The sequence below is a fragment of the Micrasema longulum genome, unplaced genomic scaffold, assembly GCF_059751315.1.
Source record: "Micrasema longulum isolate JH-2025_06_02 unplaced genomic scaffold, ASM5975131v1 h1tg000401l, whole genome shotgun sequence".
Taxonomy (NCBI): Eukaryota; Metazoa; Arthropoda; class Insecta; order Trichoptera; family Brachycentridae; genus Micrasema; species Micrasema longulum.
Window position 1 is genome coordinate 370,199 of NW_028277601.1, and position 20,716 is coordinate 390,914.

Consider the following 20,716-nt stretch of genomic DNA (forward strand, 5'->3'; position numbering starts at 1 on the left):
ACGGGTAAATGCAATGTGCACCTACATAAACCACCATTCCAGGGACAGTGAAATATTGCTGTGAAAAACACCTTAAAAACAAATATTTTATGTTGACCCTGCTAGGAATCGAATCTGGGACTTCGAGCACAGTAGGCGAATATACCAAATACTACACTACGAGCCGGACTTCTCCCCCTTTAATTTATTTTTCAGGATATTTACCTGAGTGTAGCCATCGATTTAGACACGGAAAAAATATATAATCAAAGAAAACTACATACAAAATTATTTTTACCAGATCACTAACTTTAATTACTAACTGACTCACAGACCAAAGGTCCGTGGTTCGAATCCCACTCTACCTCAACTTGATTCCATTTTCTAATAGTGAGTTATTTACAACTCGTTGAAAATGGCCCTCAAAATTAAAAATTTGGTTAAATCATAAAAACGCAAATATTTCTTTCACCTCAAAAAAAAAAAAAAAGTGTTTTATCGTTATCAAACAATATTATATTTGTTCTTAAAATCTAAAAAATTGGTAAAATATATACGTATCGTAATGACGATATCCTTCATTGGCTTTAAATTAATTAATCCAGGAAACAAAATTCACCGATCTGAAAACACATTTCAACAAAAATTACATTGTGATGTTAAAAAAGCACATGTATTTATTATTTCATAAACAGTATTTTGAAAATAGTTAAAACATTCAGTTTATAATTTCTTGGTCAAAAATCTGAGGCTAAATGTATATATTTCTGTTCCGTATTTCAGTCATAATTTATCTTATTTTTTTAAGAGTAACGTTTAAAATAAGGGGACTGTCACCTAAAATAATATTGTTTGAACACCATTAAAAAACGGTAGAATTATTTACGTTCACGAAACTATTTCCTATCTACCTCCGGCCAGATTTATGTGTCGCGTCTTTTCATGTGTGGTAAACTGCTCCAGAAACTGAAACCTGAAAGGAGACCACTATCGCCAGGAGCTATCGGAATTACAAAAGAAATAAAACACCGTTCTGGTGAAGTGGTTCGTTCCTCTCAAGTACCATTTGTCCGATGTAGCCACACGGGTAATAATGGAAATAGTTGCTATTTATATTTTATTTCATTAGCATGCGAAGAATATTAGCGCAGCATGAGAAATCATAACGCCACTGCCAATGTTTTTATCTGACTAACACATTCGTTTTGTGCACCTCTTCGGTATTTTTCAACACTACTAATTATTTTTTTTGCTATTTATATATTATATATCTATTAATACCTAATATATTGCAATTCTAGAGGCCTAAGTTTCTTCCTTTCTTTCTTGCTTCCTAATCTCGGTAAGCTCTGCTAACCACTAGGTTTAATAAATAAATATGCAGAGAAGTTACTAGATACCTATCATCCAATTTCCATATGAGGTTGAAAACATTAAAATTGTAATTTAAATAAATAAAATCAAAATTGTGTTTTAGGTTCATTTTTATTTCATAATAATGTTTCAATAAACTTCCACAAAAAAATCACAAACTAATTTGAACGCTTTGTGTTATGTTTTACTTCAATGAAGTTGATGAAATTGCATATAAAAAACGTTTTCTTGCACGCGGTAAAAATTAGAGCATTTAATGTTACGGTGAAGTTTCTCGAAAATGTATGAAAAAAAATTATAAAAATAAACTACTTTGAATGACGTCGCTAGTTCTCCGAAATCAACCAACGATAGAGTGTTCTGATACATTTCCGTTTACCGGAAAACCAACCCACCATCAGGACAACTCACCGTAGAGAACTTGAGACGTCACAGGAGGAAATATTTTAAAATCTCTAAAAAAAAACATAGCGCTGGTAATGCGATACACAATTTATTTATTTTTAATTCGGCTCAGTTTGATAGTCTATTGATAAATATAAAAAAACCGCTGAACTTCCTCATTTCACAAACTGACAGTTTTCACTTTAAAAAAAAAGAATTTCCAAATAAACAAACCAGCCGCGTGATACTTGACAGAGATTCGTTAGTACCTATTTAAATTTCATAATAATGATATTGACTTTAATAAAAATATCAATAAAAACGCCCGGCTAAACATGTTATTAAAAAATATATATATTAGCGTTCTTATAATTTACCTAAATATTTCAACTTTGGTGGCCATTTTAAGCGAGTTGTCAATAACACCTTACTTTCTTCTTGTTCTTATCTTTCCTCTCCCCGATGGAGGGTGGAAATCATCGCAGCAAATCGTACTTCGTTGGCAGCTGCCCTGAACAAGAACCGAGTGCCGCAATGGAGCCAGTCAACTCACTATTAGAAAATGGAAATCAAGTCGGGGTAGAGTGGGGTTCGAATCTCGGACCTCTGATCCGCGAGTCCGCAACACTAGCCACGGGACCACTTTGTTTATGGCAATTTTATAACTTGTGTAATTTAGTCTCGTATTTATTCAAGTCAGTGAAAGCATGTGCGTTATGTAGTTTATCTCTGCCTAACTTAAAAAATAAAGTTAACAACCTATTTTTATCAAAAAGAGCAAATCATCTTCAGAAGATTGGGTTGGAATAGTTATAATTTGATTGATTAATGTATTTTGTTTTTGAATAATTTCTTTAAAATATATATGTATTTCAAGTAATTAATAATGTGTGCAGTACGAGTATATTAATATTTCATGCTCGATTTTTTAAAAATATTTTTATTTTTAAGCACTCTTTATACCACATATATGTAAATGGCAGAAATGCCGTATATAAATAAATAAATAAATGTGCTATTGTAAATTAATGAACGCTGCTAAACTGAAGACTCCTCCGTCGCATCACTAGGCGCTAGGCACTAGGCACTAGGAACTAGGCACGGACACGAGCACGGGGGTACGGAAATAGCAATGGCTGCCGGGGCGACAGTGTCATTTAACTCGCAAAAAAAAAGAAATACAGCGACTGCGTCGCATCCATCTTTTTCCAGTCGTTTTGTGACGGAAACTAATAAGAATATCCCTCGGAGTACTTACTCCTGGCTAACTTCCAATTATTTATCCGCCGCTAACAACTGCTGATAGTGTCGTATTGTCGAGGAAGTGACCAAATAATATCCCCAATCTTCTAACTCTTACAAATAACACCGAGCGCATTAACCCCCGGTGCTTTCAATATCATTGAACGATTGTGTATGTATTTTATTGTTTTATATTCGTTCAATATAAAAATAGGCTTCGAATTTCCAAGAGTTACACGAACTTGATGTGGGAAAATAAAATATGCACTTACAAAAATAAATTTTATAATATATGAGGACATAAGAAACACATTTCTTGTGTCCTCATATGTTCGGCTCAACCAAACACAAATAAAAAAATATACACTAAATTATGTACACAGAGCATTGTTTTTTTTTCATCTTACAGGCTATGTTTTGTGTTTAGGTCTTTTTCCTGTTTTCATTGAATTAAATATTTTAATCATTCTTATGAAAAAACAACATCGGTTCCCATGAATTGAATTATATGTTTTTTATTATAAATATAGGTACCCATATATTATATTATAAACAATATAGGCATCTCTGGAAAGTTTAAATCGACTCTTCAACATAAAATCCACGTGAAACTTTTAAATATTTTACAATAATATTATACAGTACTCAATCCATTCAAAGCTTAAATACCAAATGTGTGGGTAACAGAAAGTTTGCATCAAAACATTCAAAAATTGTATGCTTACTTGGTACACCGACAGCCACTAACTTAAACATACGAACGCACTGTACAAACTTGTAAAAGAGTAGCTCAATATCTAAACAACAGTTATTAATTTTCAGAAAGCATTGATACTTTAAAAGTCATAAAGGATAATACGAGTATAATTACTAAGTTTTACAAACAAGGGAATGAACTTGACATATCTATTTGGAGAGAATATACGAAAAAGAAGGATTCACCTTTTGGTGAGATATGGCCAGTAAATAATAAAGATAAATAAATGAATCTCTTAAATGGTTTAGAAATATTATCCAGATATTAAATAAATGTTGCGTAATTTCTGTTAAATCTGACATTAACATAATATATATGATGTACAATTGAATAACGATTATTTTTCTGAATAATTAAACAAAACAGATAATAATGGTATTAAGTACTAAGTTTCAGCATGCAATGTTGCAATGATATTTTCACTCGTGTGTGTATAGTTAAATATGTCAGTGATTGGTTGTCACTCGTAACCACCTGTGTCAAGGTGTTATTATGATATTCGGTTCAAGCTGAGTCAATAGTTTACTGTAAATTTTGACATTGTGCCACCGTAGGCACTAAGTACAAACGAATAGGTTTCTATGCTAAAAAGCATGGTTTTTAAGCTTAGAATACCGTAATCTGAATCGTCAAATAAAAGGCAAAATCGCGCGTCTGATCATAAAAATCCTGTACCATAAAAACTACCGTATTGGACATCCTGAATCATAATAACGCGAGAATAGCTGAAAACGTATTATTGCCGCTCCTAACGGAGGTTAGCGACCATTATCTGGACCAGTTTCACCGCGCCCAACCACTGTCTAAGATTTCTGAGACATGATGCTCTTTTTCGAACCATACCCCGCCTGCCCTCTTTCTTTCCTTTCACAATAAGGTGAAGAAGAGCATACTTTTTATAGCGAAATATGTGACCAAAGTATGAGGCTTTTCTTCTTTCGACAGTGTTCAGTCTCTTTTTATTCGTAATGCTTAAAGCCCCTTCATCGGAGACACGATAGTCGATGAGATTCGCTGCATATTCTGCGCAACCGTAGTCCGAAGGCCTCAATTTTGTTCATCGTTGAGACTTCGAGAGTCCATCCCTTCACTCCATACAGCAACATAGGCTTTCAATAACTGCTCTCCTTGTTGTGTTTAGACTCAGATCTCAGTTGGACGAGATTTACTGCATTTTATAGAAGGTTCTGTAATATAAATCATAAAATCAAATTGTACTCGCGTTCCTGTCCGCAAGTTTAAGTACGTTTGCATAGACAAGATGAATAAGTAATAATTATCCCTAACGACTGGCGAGAATTTCTAATTAATCACTCGAATCTGTAACTCCGCCTCAACGATTTGCAGAGAATTCAACTGAACCATTTCTACTAATTGAAAATTATAACAGATCTTATTTAATTTTGATCGAATTATTTATTTTCTCAATATATTATTACATTGAATTATTCCTTATGTAAATCGGTTTTAAAATACATTTACGAAGGTTTTATATTAAATGCACGTGGATTGTGTGCTTGACCTCCCAAATTCCAATCGTTTTCTTTTAAAGTTGTCAGTTTCTCCTCATTTTTTTAGTTGTTTTTCATCTATTTTGGAAAGTGCTTGTAGACAACGACTGCGGTAATAATATATATAGCATTGTCACCTCGGTCCGCCATATTCTCTTGGCAGTTGATCAAACCGAGATGAGAATACCTAAGTATACTCGAGAAGTAGGTGCCTAACGCAACCCGACAGAATTACTGAGACGTCTGTCGCTTGTAAATAAAAATAAAACAATTTAGAATTTAGAACACTATTTTCGGTTTGTTATCATTGACGTCTCTAGAAAACTATAATCATTCTGTAAAACCGTTGACATAGTGATGCCCTGAGCGCTCAAAAATGATGACACTTAACTCATGCCCAAACAAAAATGGAGTAGGTTAGTCTGTTAACGTATATATATTATGTGTTAACATAAGTTGAAAAAAAATATATTAAATTAATATAAAATATAACACTTCATTCGAAAGATAATTTTCCGATCTACAGATATTGTGTTTGTTTTTACGTCGCATAGATTATTTTTTTAGTCAAGTAGACAAAATTGAACAATTTCGACACCTCGTTCTGTTCGCGATCAAGCTGCGAAAGCTGCCAAAGCTGCCCGCGATATTTGCCCAGTGCACGGTGAAGATGCCATGAAAGAAATGACAGCTTGTCGATGGTTTTTGCGTTTCAAATACGGTAGGAAGACATACGACTATAATTCATCTGGTCAGCCAATTCTACGGTGGTTTGAAGGGATCTTCATGAATAATATGGTTTGAGCGGTTCTCATCGAGGTCCACTGGTCGTCCGGAATGCATTATGTCGTTTTTGTATACTTGACATTCCATTTTAAAGGCTTGAAATCAAATAAAGTAATGTACGTTACGTAAAAACAAACACAGCATTTTTTAGAACAGAAAATTTTCTTTCGAGTGACATATAATTTTAACGATTTTGTTTTACTTTTGGTGCTCATTATTTATTTTGGAAAAAACGGACGGATATGAAAATATTATACATTTAAAAGCGTATCTAATTTCTTTGGTGTCTCGTGTGAAATCATGTTTATATCAAAACGCTATGATAGAATTAAAGGTTGGAAAATGTTATTGCATTCGAGGTTTATTAATAGCCTTTTAAGTAAATAATTTCATTTCAACATATCGTCTGTTACCACTAGTACAAAGTAAACAGAAAAAATATTCAAACGTCCATAAATTAAGACCAAAGCAATCATTTTCAAACACTCGTACAATCGACCATATTTATTTAATGTTGAAACCAGGTGTCACACTGCAAAAATGCTAACAAGACATGTTGTTTCGGTGTTAAAATATTTTTTGTGTCCATATTAATATTTTAAGTAAATTATAACAGTGTAAGGTGTTTTTTTGTCGATATAAGTCATTGTTATGGAAGTAGGAACTGTGATTGAGGAGTTAAAATCGCACAGAAATAAAATTATTGAAGTGATTACTAATATGTGAGCCAAACATTAGTTAATAATCAATTTTAAAATTATTATAATTTTTTTTTTATTATTTATAACTTTAAGTACAAAGAATAAGTACTTTGGCGGACTTGCTATTGCTAAAAAAAATATCTTCCAGCCAACCAAAAAACAGATTGGTATAAATTTTGTTCTAAAAAACATGACCTTATCCCCCTTAGTAGATTCACTATTTTTTTATTCTTAAAAGCGTTTTTTTAAATATATTTATTCTGCTTGTATAAGAAAAGGTTTTAGGCGTATATATTGTTGTGCTATATTTAGTTATAAAGGTGCTAAACTTGCTTTGTTTCTTTGTTGTTCTCAATATGTGTTATTTTCTAAATGTTAATATTATTTATGCCCCGAATTAAGTTGTAACTCCTGGGAATGTAATTCAACGTATTATACTTTAAAATACTTTGTGTTATATGATTTATCAATAAAAATATATATATATATATATATATATTGTATCAAAAGATACATACATGTTAAAATAAAGTTTTTAAAAACCTAATTAATTCCAAATAATAGATGTTTTTTGATTGGGAGATAAGGCTTGCACATATTAACATAATAAGGAAATATTTTATTTTTTTAAATTACCTCTTAAATAAAAAAGTCGATACATAATAGACACTTCCAATATAATATAAATATCAAAATAATACTAGTAGCCATCATAATTTCCCTATTCCCACTTAATGGTGCATAGGGCACTGCATTGGTATACCAACCGCACCGTATCCGGACCCTTTTTGCTTCGTGAAGGCAAGATTACCAATCCTACGCTACAAGTGGCAGCCGAGGTACTTTTAAATATTCCACCGTGAAAACGTTTGTTTTTAATAAATATTTCATGTCAACCATGCCGGGAATCGACCCAGAGATCTTTCGTGTAGTAGGCAAACACGCTGATCATTACCACGAGGCGGACAATTATACTGTAATGATTTATGAAGCCTATGTAAAAACTAAAATATGTTAAATGCAACTAATTTAAAAATTACTAAAAATTTATATTCTTAATTAACAAATAATTTTAGACGAATACATGTTTTGGAAATGGAACGTTTAAGTCTAAGCATTTACAGGGTTAAGTTATAGGAGATACCATCTTTTGCTGCGTAATATTCGGCCTGATTTTATATTTATAAATGCCGGTTTATAATCCCACATTTTTAGTTACATAACAAATACATTCACAAAAATACAATTTTGATAAGTTCTAACAATAACGAATAAACGAATATCTAGTTTAATCATTGGTATTTACAAGTATGCACCTATAATGAAATCTCGATATAATTATACTCTAACCGTCCATTATTATGTAACCAAGTGTTCGCTCTCTGGACTTCCGCTGAGTGTCAAATTATTAGAGACACATATTCTATTGCAAGTCTCTGGCTACCTGTCTCATCAAGTTTAGTATGTATTGTGTTCAGTTGTCTCGCCGGACTATTCTGGTTCCAGGTTACAACATTGGAAAGCCATTTTGTCATAAGCGAAATGTAAAAAGAAGTAACATCACGCTTGATAAATGCAACACTCGGGATACATAATATCGTGTAAAATGCTGTTTACCTAATCGTTTGAAATAATTTATACTATTTCTCTTTTTTAACATACATACTTACATTTTTCATTTTCATTTATTTATTTTTAGTTACATTGAGAACATTACAGAGTATCCAATTAATTCTCAACACATTACAAAACATACATATCAAATTTATTAAATAGAAAAGAGAAAAAAAAGTCATGTAAAATGGACATCCCTCCTCTCACTGTCATGAAATATATTGACATCCGAGGCGATACGACTGAATAACACAATTGCTCTACCTACTGGCATAACCATTGGCAGGTTGGTTCTGCATCGTGGTAGGTAGAACAACCTGTGTTGCCTTTGTCGAAAATAATTATCAGGGACAAATAGACCGAATTCATGCAGAATATCGGAATTATAAATGCGACCACCGATGAGTTGAAAAAAGTGAACACCCAAATGAATATCCCTTCTTCCCAACAATGATTGGTAGCTCCGAATTCCCAGTGAGAAGTCAGTCTGGAAAAGCTACGGGTAATATCCGTACTCCCAGAGATACAGATAACACAGAATTTTTTTCTGCGCCCTCTCTATCATTACGGAATATGTGGTTTCACTTAGCGACCAAATAATGGAACTTAATTCCAAGCGACTTCTTACCAAGGAATTATACAATGTTTTCAGAACCTGAATATATTAAAAAATCTCAGCATTTCTAAAAACAAATCTCAAAATTTTACTGTATAATGATATTATGAGTAGATTAAATGATAACTTACCGTCACACAGCACCCTGAGATCCCTGGACGTCGACGCTCGTTCAAGCTTTACTCCATCCATGAAATAACGGAAATAAATTTATTTATTTATTTATTTATTTAATTTTACAATACGCCCAAGGGGCATTTACAAAAAATATACAGTTAAGTACAAACATAGTGCGTAAAATTTTAAAAGATAAACAATGCTTTTTTGTATTCATTTAGAAACAATAAGAAGCATACTGCCATGCAAAATAAAAAGTGAAACTTTACATAGTAAAAAAGAAAAAAATAATTTTATATGGATATAATAAAAGTAATTGAATTAAAAAGCAAATTGTAAATAACTTCTAAAGAATTTAAACAAAAAAATATATACATTTTCATATACTAATAAGTATAAAAAAAATGGTATCAACAAATTATTGTTAAAAACAAATAATGAAAATTAGTTAACAGTAAGTATATATGTGAGAATAATTGTTTTGGACATCTGCAGATACCCCCGGATAGTCGGAATATTTTTATATTTCTTGTCTTGTGACCAAGAAACTACGCCCGACCTTCGAATATCATAATACTGCGCATACTCGTCGCAACAATTTAGATAATATTGTTGAAAACAAATTTCTCATATACCCAAGTCTGTAAAAATAATTTAATCTTTTTATTTTTAGGAATAGCGCCGTAAATTATATTAATATGTAAATATATTTTTTTCAGGTTTTCCATTTACAACTGGCATCCGAGCAGCGGGATACCCTACAGTCCTTCCTAGCCAATACGGGTTAGTACAAGTTTTGCTACAAATTTATGTTTCGTGGCTCCAATTTGCACCTCGTTACTCTGTTTGAGGTAAGAAAAACTGGCGACATATTTGAATACAAGTTCTAATAATAGCATTTTTTATAAACAGTTAAGTCTTATAAAAGTGCTTGATTTTGTCCCCAATTTTTCTCACCGGTCGTTAGCTCTTCCCGCGACTGTACTCAAAAACAAAAATGTCAAAACATAAAGTTTTCCGTTTTATGACGTTACGTTTTCCCGCCCGCGAAACTCCATTCGTGGAACGGGGTCACGCGGGTGGCTGTAAGCCAATCAGAGCCCTCGCGTGTGCGCGCGCAGCGCCGGATGAGGTACAGCGGGGAAGAAGGCTCGCCGACTTGTAAGAGGTATTTTTTTTATGTCACCAATTGTACAGTAAAGGAGTGCGCATTCTGTTATGATATTATCAGCATAAATGATTTTACTGTTACGACTCTTTGCGCGTATTGCCGGCATATTTAAAATACCCCATACATATTATTACTCGTGTCTAGACTGCAATACAACACGACAAGTGCACTTTAGCCGCATCGTAATCGCAACCCTCTAGCCCATGGTGCAGTCAATCGTGACCAGAGATATTATAACAATACTATGGACAGATTTATGGTGATTTCTATAACCTCCGGAATATCGCGTTAGGCGCAACACACGCCAACTTTTGATTTTTTCTTATCGCGTGTATATCCGCGTTTAAACAATAGTAACCTAATAAGTTTCTATCTACATAGTGCCTTTTACTGCTCTACCATTTTATGTTATACCTCGTTGCTGCGTTAAAGTGCATTTGGGTCGTACACTTTGTATTGTTAAAATCGAATTTCATGTTTTATGTTCTTTTTAAATTTCTATTTGAAATGAAAATGACGATAAGTATGCGCATGACTAGTTAACAAGATGGCGACTCTCCGCAACAGCTACATTAGTATCGGTAAGGTGGCCCTCCCAACCTGCAGTAGTGTAATCTGGTGGAGCGCATAACATGCACATGAGGTTTATTGAGAACCATTTTCTTTACATTTCCTTGCAGAATGTCGAACGGCTGACAAATGACCCGCTAAGGAACGAAGCTACAAGCTCGTACGAAAAATGTAAAATAAATAAGATTTTCTATGAAAAGTAAACTGCGTGAGAGTGGGATTGATGTGTTTGTTTTGTTTCTATTTAGTTGTTTTAATTTTTGAAGATTGACGTGTTTTACCGTGAATACTGTTACTATTAAAACATTTAGCAATTACATGGGCGATAATACAGTTACTGACACGTTTCGCTGCTCTTTTGATTTGCTTGTTTACAATAACAAATGCTGAATAAAGTATTCCCAATTGTTCCTTTGGCGAAATTCCGCAAATCAAAGAGAAGCGTAAAACGGTCGAGTTGTTTTAGATTTGATGTTCCTAGAATCCAAGGCACACGTATATCGCCCGTAGTAAGTTGCTGCAGCGGCATTTATCATGTCCCAGTGCTTACTTTGTTAACATCTCGTGGCTCCGGCCTCGGCCGCCAGCGCCAGCCGCAGCCCGCCGAGCCGTCACCCGACACTGCCTCGCCACATTCTTAGGGCGAAATGCTTTCATTCGGTGGTGGACTCATCAACTCGAATCCGCTCCTCCATCTCGCCGAACGCCCTAACATCCTTAACACGATAATCATTCGAACACAACACTTCGCCATAACTCACCGAGAGACCTTTCGCTCGGCATTCGCGGATCAGCCATTCCTTCATACATTTGACCGAGATGGCCGAGTTCGATAAATTGGAAACAAATTGATGGAAACAGCGGCGTTTTGGTATACGAGTATGTCGTAAAACACGCGCAGTAAAAATGGTAATAAACAACCTCTATCAGAATATTTGTTTTTCCTTTAGGCTCGCGCTTGTGTGGTGTGAATCAGGCAGCGTATACTCGTAGTAGAGCACAGAGTAGGCATTAGACTTATCCTTCCCCGTAAGAGTAACCTCAGCCTCTGAAGATCCGCGAAGAGAAAACCACCCAACCTCGAGACGGCACCGAACTCCGAGCTTGGAATACTCGTAGAGTGCTCAATCACCTAACATCAGATCTACCAGTACTTGAAAGTTATATCGTGTGTCATGAATTTTGTGACGAATTTTGGTTTTCTTGTGGTGGCGGGGTGTGGCCGTTTTCTTTTACATTTAATTAATATTTTAAACATAGCGTGTTATGTTTTTGTGCAGTGCTGTTAGCTGATGTTGTATTTGATGTAGACGCAGAGGAAGAGATGCAGCAGTCAAGCGCTTCGGTTCTTGCCTGCTGCATTCTCTCTCGACACTTTTCCGAACCAATGTGTTAAGCTTATTTGTTCGATAAAAATATAATCTGATTTATTATGTTTTAAGATGTGTGTGCATTTTGATTTTCTTAGCGCGAGATTTTCCGGTAAATACAAAATGTTTGGCCCGATGCTCGATTTTAAGCCTCGATCTCTACGGAGAAGTCATATTTGTTTTGCTGTAGTGGAGCATGGATAATGATTTAATATAACAACTTCCAATAATATTATTCTGTTTTGACTGAAGAACTATCGTATTTACTTACCGACCGACCCTTTTACATCGGCTTTGTCCTATTATTTAGGTTAATTTAATCCATAAAGTTTAACTGCTCAAATAATGTGGAAAATCAACAAATAGCGATACGTTCCGTGGATAAAAGTTTTATGGTTTATTGCTGCGCGCAATTCGTCCTTTATATTCGTTATTTACTATTAATAATGTTTTATGTTTTGACTACTGATTTTATCGATCATATCGGATAGGATCTATTTTATACTATAAAACTTAAAATTCGTGTTTTAGGGGGTAGGTATCCTCTTATTTACAGATTTTTTTATCGTTTATTAACTGTATTTATAAGAGCTAATTATTACTTACTCCAAAATAATGTCAACAAATTTTTAGCATAAAATAATTAAAGCGCAATACGTCTGACCACAGACAGTGTATTGGGTCAGCAGTAGTAAGTGAAGTGTCTCACCTATGCACCTGACTGTCGTCACATCTCACAGATATTATGATTATGAGTGCGCTCACAGCAATAGGTGCCTACGCGCCCAGTAGTAGCCGAGGTAGCTAGCACTTGCCACTCTACCTATAAATTAATTTCACTCGCTTGATTGGTTTTCTAGCAGAACATTATTAGTTATAGTTCGTAACAATACATCGTTAAAACGTATGTACTGAATTTCCCGTAAGCTCTTTTGTCCCGAAGTATGTATGTATAACATGTCTCACTTAAAGTTTCATGCGCTGAAATTGGTTTTTCTGACTAGGCGAAGCAATCGCGATAAATGTTTCGGTTTCTTTAGGGACCGCGGAAAGGTTAAGACCACCGGGAAATTTAATGCCAAATATAGAATCCAATTAAACGAATCTCGATAATAATTTATACCTGGAGCCGAAATCAGTTTCAGTCTGAAATATCATCAGGGGGTGGGTGAAGTAGGCACTAAAACTAAACTAGATACTGGTATGTGCTAGTTCTAATACCAGGAGCACATAATGCTCGTGTAGGACACTATACATATACGAGTACATAATGTATACGTTTATGTACATATGTACGTACACCGTTGTACTGCTGCGCGGGAGGCGCTCGTGGCCGATAAATAAATCAATTCAGAAGTAAGCGCCCATAAAAAGTGGAGGCATTATTGTGTCTAAAAACCTTGAATACTTTATCAGACTAACGCACTTATCGATTGTGCTCCACATCGGGCGACCGAAGGTGGACGGTGGACGCACTGAGGAACATACGTTATCCACCTTCACTGATTATTACGATTTTTCAACGGCAAATCGTGACAAAGTAAGAGCTAATAATGGTAATACGATCAATAGTGTAATAACTTTTATCGGTTATCTTACCAAATAGATAATAAAATAGTACAAAAATAAATATTAACAAAACACGTCTATGAAGCGAAGAATAACGTTAGTAAAGTAGGACCTTTCGTCGCTTACGCTATCCAAGAAACACTAACAATTAAATCTAACATTATTCAATCACTTTACAAAGGTCTGACACCCTTGCGTGGAATATTTTCCACCGGAAATTACCGGAAGTAGCCGGAAACTCTCAACACTTGTCGCAAAAGGGTAAGCTGGCGGTACAACATGCAATTTGAGAAGGGTTGATTATATTCTAATAAACTATTTAGTACTAGATTTTCGCGTCATTGTTTAGTCATTTTCATTATTATTTTTTAATTTATTTAAAAACATATATACATAATTTTGTATTGCCAATGAGTTTTTGAAAAAAACTTATTTAGAGACATGCAGATAACAAAATAAATACTTTTGGCCATACTGTTATTTACAAAACCGGAATAAAAAATTTTTTTTTTTTTTAAAAATCAAAAAAACATGTTTGCAGCAAACTTATATTTTAAATTCTAAGCTATTATGAATTATGAGTTTTAAAAATTAAATATATACATAATACAGGCTAAAAAGCACCAAAATACTAATAATTACATACCTACACGTAATTCGAGCTAAAAAAGACTTTTATTTATGTATTTGAAAAATTACTGACCAATATTCTACTTAAGCATAGCTACAGTGCGGTGCGGATTAGTTGAACGGATCTATAGGTACTCGTACCTACAAGGGCAATGACTGTTCTAAGGTACCGATATGTTGCGGCAAAAAAATATACAAAAACTTATTTGCAAAAGTGTAAACAGACAAATCATTTTTAAGTCTACATAAGTCCATATTGTGAAATAAATGTACAATACGATTAAGTATCAAAAATTCCAAGTTTTAAAAATTACAAATATTCACAATACAAGCTAAAAAAGTATGGACACGTATTCAAAATTACCTATACACAATACAGGCTATAAACGTGTGAAAAATATACTTAAAGTTACATGTACCAAATACAAGCTACAAGAGTGTTATAGATATAGAAATTACATATCGTCTTTTCTCGCACAATATATACGAAGTGAGGTTTTTATTTAATTGATAATAATTATACGCATTATGACTTTTTCTGAGCCTTTCGACTGCTCTCGTAAATGTTAACCCACTCAGCTGGGTAGAAAAGGTTGTCAAAAAGCTAACGTTAAAGCAGTAAGTTTTCGATCTTTTATTTTACAACACTCAACAGGTGAAATAATGAAATAATGAAAAAAATACGGAAGTTCAAACGTAGGCAGACTTGTGAATTTTAAACAATGCGTAAAGTGGCCACTTAAACCAGCTAACGACATTTCGTAAACCTTGTGAATTCCTATACTTCCATATACCCTTACTGTTGTTATCAAAATTAAAAATTACGAAGTGTTTCATTTTAAATAAATTCAAAGGAGGCAATTGGAAAAATACGATTCGAGATAGACGGAGTAAAGATATCATGCCTTTTTAAAAATCGATTATGATTTAAATGCACTTTTTGCACGCATTATATATAAAATCCTTCATTTTCATTGCAAAAACACAGGTTAAACAGTTATTATTCAAATAACGTAGGAACTAAAATAGTGTGCTTAGGTGTAATCTGATACTCCTCGGAGCCAACCCTAGAAGTTGTGGGCAGGGAGTATATAATAGGTGGTAGTAGCACCCGGTCCGTGTGTCGAGTTACCCCTCCTGCTCGGGGAATATTTAATTACCTTCATATTGTGTTAAGGCTCAATCCCTTCCGGTACTGAGGAAGTTTTGTCGGTTTCAATTACCGGTAATAAATACTAAGTTCTAAGTACTAATGACTGGAAAAATGATTGTACTTCCTGGACGATAGTTTATTTATTTATTTAATTTTATTTGGGAAATCAACAGTTCTACATACATATTTTTAGTAAACAAACAGATATAGTGTATAAACTCAGAACTAATAACAGATTTCCACATAGTATACAAAGTTAGTAAAGAAAACATATTACATATAAAATAAATACATACAATTTATACATATAAATATGTTATTTTAAGAACATTAAGTTACTGTAAATTGGGCGGGATAAGGACAAAAATGCTTGAAGAGAGGATAAGGAGGGGAGGGGAGATGTACATATTTATTATTATAATGTCTACTAAGTTACATAATACATTTTTAGTGTAAATTTTAAATCTGACAGAGTGATGTTTGTGTAATCTATAATTTTAAATTTTGTATTGTACATTGAAAAAGTCCTACGAAAAAAAGCATTTTTAACATACGATGTTTTACTTATTGGTACATGAAACAGGTGGTACCGTCTACAAATCCATAGTTACGGCATGACCAGCGCCTCGATTATAAATATTCGATACTACTTTTATTGAACTATGTAAAAGTCCATATTCTTTTGGAATATTGCTTAAAAAATACAGCCCTTTAAACTGTTTTTTTTTTTTTGCGAAAACCGTTAATGATTATAATTATGGATGTTGATTTGATCATTTTACAATAATAAAGTAATATTTTGAGATGAAGCCAATTAAAGAATTGTACTTAACTTGTTTAATAAATGAACCCAGCAAGACTATAGTATCACTTCTTAGGACTATAAAGATAAGGTGCCTGTCCAGGAACAATGAAATATTGCAGTTTAAACAACATTTAAAATAAATATTACACTTTCGCTCTGCCAGAAATCGAACCCAGGGCCTGAAGAATATTCAAATTGCAAACGCGCCAAACACTCCACAACGAGGCAGACTTATCTCTACTCGATTTCTTTATTCAGGATTTACACCGGGAAAACACTCATCGAGGATTAAGAGAGTCTTGCTGGAGGCAGTAAGAAAAATATATGCCTAATTGCTGTTCGCCTCAAATGTTTCTATAGCTTATTGAATATTCATTATAGACATTCTCGCAGGTAGTGTAAATTGGTTTCAAACAATTAGAAAAGGGTGTATCTAATATATCTAGGTGATTATAAAAACAAAATCGATGTCCGCAGTATCACCTTCGTGTGTCATCAGACCATTCCATCAAAACTACATCTGACGTAATAACATGCTCTGCAGCACAACTGCGCAATTCCCATTAGCTCAATATTTACCATTTCGGAGCGTTTTTATAGCCGATATTTCCAATCGGAAATTATTACCAAATGATAAAATGGAAAGCTTTCAAAGCAAACGACAGTACCGAGTGCCCTGTCCGAGCGATCATTTGGGGTAGTTATTCTTTCACAAAGTAGTTTTCTATCCCCGGTACCTACAGGTAATAAGGTTCTTGTTATTTGAATACATTTGACATATGAATCACACGAAAATATTAAGACCACTCGAAAAATAATATTCTACGTCCACTCTACACGGAAATGAGCGGTATTACATTACACAGACGCGAACAAATTAGATTATGAGATTCAGTATACTAAAATAGTTATAATGTTATACTTAAAACAATTATAAAATACAATAATAACTTCGAATAAGTAAAAGCATAATATAATTAGTTCAAATTCATGTACACAAAATTACATGCTTTTTAATATGTATATTTTTTTAATGTATTGACTCCAAATTATTTAAGGAAAAACCTTTTTAAAGAATACAAATGTTTCCACAAAATACACATTTCGTCGTGATCGTAGAACAATGACGGATGTGCGAAAAATTCTACATTGACTTTCTTTTATATAAAATTTGATCTTGAAAAGCTTATATATATATATATATATAATGTAATTAAGGCAAGTATCACAGGATATACTGTTGTATATACTTTTAAACCGCTCCCATCTAAAGTTGAATAAAATAACGTACGTCGTTATTCTACAATTATGACGATTTGTTTGGAGATTTATTCTGGATTGTTAATTTAGTATACATTTGTGGGACGAAATTAAATGAATTATTTCGGAATTACATAGAAATGTGGGTTTAAGAACGTTGTAGTTGAACCAATTTCCCGATCTAATTATTTTTTGCATCCGTTTCCTAAAAGGAATTTCGTTAACCTCCGGAATAATATAGTGTTCTAGAATCTAGTTCCTAGACCAATTAGCGCCCACTGATTCTAATCCGAGTGCACCGCCCCCGAGCCGTGATTCTCCCCCTCCCTATCCGGTCCATTGTATCGCAATTCGTCCTTCACGTGAGCGATTTTCAAGGCAAACCGTAGCCGCGAAGCCTTCTTTATGTGCTGGCCAACTGTAGACGGATTAAATCGTTAGCCACCTCCCCGTCGGATGATCCGAGCGACGCCGGCCTGTGATTGGCTGACGTCCTTTCGCTTGTGCGCCCAACAGCCTAAGGCGGCGTCTCGACGCCTTTCAGACCCGAACCTAGATTGGGCACCCAGAGCAACAGTGGCGAAATACGCAATGCGCTTAAATGATACAGTAAATAATGATAGCGAAACAGTAATTTTATCTGTGTGACAATAATTATTTAATATTTTCATACTTTTAAATAAATGAACATAATTATTGCGGCGTACATTTACGAAAAGTTTTTTTTATGTTCAAATTTAGATTTTCATTATTTTATTTATCACGAAGTTCGACAAAATAAACCATAAGTATACCTACCACAGAAAAATAAGTGTAGATACTTAAAAATACGCTAAATATCTTTACATGCACATTATTATCGTATAATTTATATAATTCAATTGCAATAATGGCAATTCGCTTGCTGAATACGGCTTCTGCGGATAATATTAACCTATTTTTTGTACATATCGGTAGTTCAGCAGATATCTGTTTTCTATTTTTTTTTTCATAGAGTCTTTATTTAATAAAATATACACATTATTACAATATTAATACATTATAAAGAAAACAAAATATTAAAATATACCTATTTAGTCCCGATAAACTATTCAATAATAGTTTGTCATCTGGTGCTCATACATTAGTTTTAATTAATAATCAAATAAAAAGGGTACAGATATAATACTGTATACGTGTAAAATAACGAACATAAAATAAATTAAAATAATGAACAGATAAAAATAGTTTAGAGAATTTTATTTTTTTTAATTTTTAATTAATAAAATAGAGTAAAATAATACCATTAAAATTAAAGAATAGCAATTTACTAGAATATATTTTAAGTATAAGAAAAAAATTAAACACATATATAAATAGTGTGTGCTCATAAATGTTATCAAAACAAGATAAAAAATAAAACACAGAAAATCGTAAATTTTTATTCAAATCTACAAAAAAAAAAAAAATAATAAGAAAATTAAAAGTACCTATTAAAATTAAGATCTAAAAAATGTAAATAAAATAAGAAAGACATAAAAGAAAATGTTAACCTAAGAAAATAACAAAAACGTATTCAATGAGGGATAACAAAAATGTTTTACATAAATAATAAATCATTAACTTATCATTCGCAATGTTGTTCTACCTTATATTTACAGACTGCATCACGTAATGGGTTAAACAACCCGTAAAGTAGTGCAGATTACAATTGTGAAATATATTTCGTTAAATAATATTCCAAACACGTCAAGAAATATAACAATTTTTAATGAAATTTCATGCTAAATAAAAAAGTGGGTACCTTTAGGTATATTTTAGATGTTTTTTTTATTAATATGTCAATAACAACACTCGATTACATTTTAAGATTCTGTTCTTACATTCATACTCCTATTCATTCGACAGTCAAAATAAACAAAAAATATATTACTCAGAATATAAAAATAGGCAGGTAGGTACCGACTTAGTGACTAAAACTATGATTAAATTAATTAGTTTTTTGAATATTGTATTTTCTTCTTTGAATCAATTTTTAAGAAGTATGATAACGTAGAAAAACTGTTTTATTTTCTATATTCATAATTCAAACTAAAGTTGTCATTTTGCTATGGGCGTTTTTTGTGTATTAACAGGAATTAAATACCCGTTTTTTCTACCAAGTAAAAAATCAGCAATAATTCTTATTAAAATCGGTGGAAACGCTGCTTTGTAAAGACGTCTATCAAATTTATTTAACAATATAATGGGGTTTGTGTTTGCATTCTGGCTATAACAATATCACGGTAAAATATTTATTTCGGTCGCGGCGTTAAATGTATTTACATTAGTGGTGATCTTCGCGCTCCGACAGCCACAGCCGATTCATTTCTCCATGTCGCTGACAAGTGCCACTTTTCTAAAGAACTCGTCCAGATCTTTGTGCCAGATTATCCGGGAGTATTAATATCTCCTCTTGTCGGTCCAGGACGCTCCAGCCCGAGATAAGCGAGTCTGATCATCTCTCCCGTCCGCCATGAGCGGGCGTAGGCGGGACGGCGAGGTATTTCGGAAATAAAACAAGGGAACAAAACATGAGTCTCGGGACTATTTCTGTCCTCGAGGTTTGTCAACCTCTGGACCTTTAAGCACCTACCAGCACATCCACTGGAACGCGTGTCTCCCGGAGCAATTAACTATTTCGGAATGGCCCGAGTTGATCCAAAATGGAGACCCAGATGTGTTAAATCTTGTTTAAACTGGCAATCGGCACGGGTGAATCAGGCGGTTTCGGTCCCAGGAAAACATTCCAAAAATTACTTTTTCTCGTTCTTCTTTTAAAATAGCACAGAAATAGTACTTACTGTCACGCGCCGTCACGGTAGGTATATCCCGTTAAATTGAATCCTATATTTTGTCTCCGTATTAAGATATGTACAATCTCTATAAATTACCTACGTCACAAATAAACTATTTATATCAAACGCCCTAACCTCGTGTTGCCTAACTCCATACACGAACACCTCACCAGAGTTTTTTTTTTTTACTTCAACCCTTTTTTTTATTAGGTCATTTCAAAATATATAAAAACATTTTTTAAGAACCTGCGCATTTACTATGCACAGGCTGGTAGTCTGACACAGATCAGT

General features: G+C 33.5%; 1 protein-coding gene across 9 annotated transcripts in view; it reads left to right on the plus strand.

Moving 5' to 3' along the window:
- The window catches only part of LOC148281909 (RNA-binding protein 38-like), a 110,943-nt gene that overhangs the window by 84,069 nt on the left and 6,158 nt on the right, over window positions 1–20,716 (plus strand). For 4 of the 9 annotated variants that reach the window (XM_088225915.1, XM_088225916.1, XM_088225917.1 and 1 more), the window contains one exon: window positions 9,801–9,864. In XM_088225915.1, coding sequence (XP_088082041.1) covers window positions 9,801–9,864 — 64 coding nt within the window. Of the gene's footprint in view, window positions 1–9,800; window positions 9,865–10,932; window positions 10,993–11,772; window positions 11,973–20,716 lie in introns of those variants that run through there. The other 5 variants (XR_015822233.1, XR_015822234.1, XR_015822235.1 and 2 more) reach the window with 2 other exon arrangements.